Source organism: Anopheles ziemanni, unplaced genomic scaffold (assembly GCF_943734765.1).
Source record: "Anopheles ziemanni unplaced genomic scaffold, idAnoZiCoDA_A2_x.2 scaffold_36_ctg1, whole genome shotgun sequence".
NCBI classification, from domain to species: Eukaryota; Metazoa; Arthropoda; class Insecta; order Diptera; family Culicidae; genus Anopheles; species Anopheles ziemanni.
In genome coordinates this window covers 228,044-230,574 of record NW_026690076.1, presented here as the reverse complement: position 1 = coordinate 230,574, position 2,531 = coordinate 228,044, and the positions used below count along the sequence as shown (strand labels likewise).

At 56.5% G+C, this 2,531-nt stretch overlaps 1 protein-coding gene across 1 annotated transcript; it reads left to right on the top strand.

Moving 5' to 3' along the window:
- The first annotated feature begins 1,181 nt into the window (after positions 1 to 1,181).
- LOC131292925 (uncharacterized) lies at positions 1,182 to 1,688 on the top strand. The gene has a single exon (XM_058321023.1). The coding sequence runs from the start codon at positions 1,182 to 1,184 to the stop codon at positions 1,686 to 1,688; it is 507 nt and encodes a 168-aa protein (XP_058177006.1).
- The last annotated feature ends 843 nt before the right edge of the window (positions 1,689 to 2,531 follow it).

The following is a 2,531-nucleotide window of genomic DNA, read 5'->3' as shown; positions in this document are numbered from 1 at the left end:
AGCGCAAGCCAAAGAGTTGCGATCGGCCAGTCGACGAGAGCAGACGTGCTTTTGGATGCTCCGCAGCTAACAAGTGGGAACTTGCGTGTGTGTGTGCGTGTGAGTGTGAGCACTGGTGGAGTGATCTACAGAAGGTGCAGAGCGAGAGCAACGTGTACCGGCAAGTGACAGTAGTGCATTGGGACAAGAGAGTAGAGATTTGGGACGAGACGATGGGAGGCCGAGATACGGAGGTACCTAACGGTAAAGTAACGGTGAAATAACGGCTTTTGACTCCTGTGTAGCAGCGTGGGCCAGAGCGCGTCGGTGCGGGTGAGCTTGGTACCACGAACCAGAAGATGCGAGCTTCGACCCGTTTGGCCGAAAAGCGACAGGGTAATCCCCCGCCCAGCCGCCTGCCAACGCGTTCCTCACGAGCGACCAACAAAACGATGGTTTTGGGATCGTTGCCCAACGCAGGTGCTAGGGACGCCGGGGATTTGGCCACACCACCACCAACGCCGTCAGGCGAAGGGGCTCCGGGGGGCCCAGAGGCAGTGCCGTTGCCGAAGCCTACGCTCTCCGCTGCCCCCAGTAGCGTAGACCCTTCTATAGTGCTTCTCACTGAGAGAGTGACGAAGCTAAGCGAGAGGCTGGAGCACCTGGCCTCCGAGCTTGAACGAGAGCGCAGACTACGACAGGAGCTGGAGAGACAGCTTCGAAAAGGTAATAAGAGAGGCACGGCTGAGCGGCAAGGTCAGCAGCAGCAGCAGCAGCAGCAGCAGCAGCAGCAGCAGCAGCATCCGGACCAGCAGCAGCAGCAACCGGAGCATCCGGACCAGCAGCAGCAGCAACCGGAGCAGCAGCAGCAGCATCCGGACCAGCAGCAGCAGCATCCGGAGCAGCAGACGGCCCCCAAGCGCGGCCAACATGCCTGGCAGCTGGTTGAAAACCGAAAAAATGGAAGTGCTAAAAACAAAGGGGAGAAAATAAAGGTTCCCCGCGTTCACGCTAGACCAGATGCCATCCTGGTCAAGATCGCCGAAGGAAGAAGCTACAAGGAGGTGCTAACAGCCCTTCGCACTGACCCCAGGCTAAAACAGGTAGGAGAGGCCAGCAAGCGAGTTCGGCGGACGGGCGAGCACATGCTAGTGGAACTGACCAGGGAGAGCTCGAGGGACTCCACGGTATTGGCGGAGAGAATGGAAGCTTCGCTTGAGGGAAAGGCGACTGTGACCACCCTTAGACAAACCGTCACGGTCGTAATCCGCAACGTAGACGAGGTGGCAACGCGTGAGGAGATCCGCGATGCACTCGAAGAGCAACAGCGCGTCAACATCAGCGCGTCGGCGGTTCGTTTGGGAGCGGTACACCGGGGTCTTCGCAAGGCGTTTATCCGGGTGGCAGCAACCGAGGCGACCACCTTACTAGAGAAAAGGCTGCGTATCGGATGGACGTCCTGCACGATAGCAGAGGACACCGAGTCCAAGAAGTGCTTTAGATGCTTCCACAGTGGACACATCCAACGTCACTGCGAAGGACCGGACCGATCGGGTCTTTGCATGATCTGTGGCAACGAGGGTCACAAAGCAGCCCAGTGCTCGAGCGAGCGTCGCTGCTTGGATTGCGGGGTCGAGTCGGGATCGGATCATGTTACCGGCCACGTTCGATGCCCTAAGCGCTCCAGTTTCAACAAAAAACGAGTATGAAACACCTGCAGATTAATATCAACCATTGCCAAGCCGCCCAGCAACTAATTTATCAGACGGCTCTGCAGAAAAACTGTGAGGTTATATTAGTGTCGGATCCATACAAAGTCCCGCGCGAAAATGCCAACTGGGTGGTTGATGTGGGTGACAGAGCTGCAATCCTCGTACTGGGAAGATACCCAGTCCAAGAAGTAATATCCACACAACACCAAGGATGCGCTGCAGCAGTGATAAACGGCACTCTCTACGTGAGTTGCTACGCACCACCCAGTTTTTCTCCGGAGGATTATGAGGCCTTGATTGCTCACGTTGAGGCGTTGGTCGTCGGGCGCAGCAGGGTAGTAGTTGCGGGTGACTTCAACGCATGGTCCACCAGCTGGGGAAGCAGAGCAACCAATAGAAGAGAAGAAAAGCTAGAAGAGGCAATGGAGAGTGCGGGGATGCTGTTGCTGAATGTCGGAACTAGTCCCACCTTCAGCAGGAACGGAGGGGAGTCGGTAATCGATGTAACCTTTTGCAGTCCATCCATGATGCGCGGGGCAAAATGGGAAGTTGGAGACGACCACATGCAGAGTGACCACTTCCCAGTGTTCTTCGAAGTGGGAATGATTCCCAACAATGGACAGCGACGACCGCAGCACCTAACAAGAGAACGCTCACTACTGCCAGCTAGGGCATGGAAAACCACCTTCTTCGAAAAGGAAGTCTTTGCAGAGGCACTACATGCGGAGGACATCTACGGCCAGGACCTGCGGGCAGAGCAATTAACCAGAGCGGTATCTAATGCCTGTGACGCGACCATGCCACGTCGCTCTACGGCAAGGGGTCCCAGGAAGGCTTTTT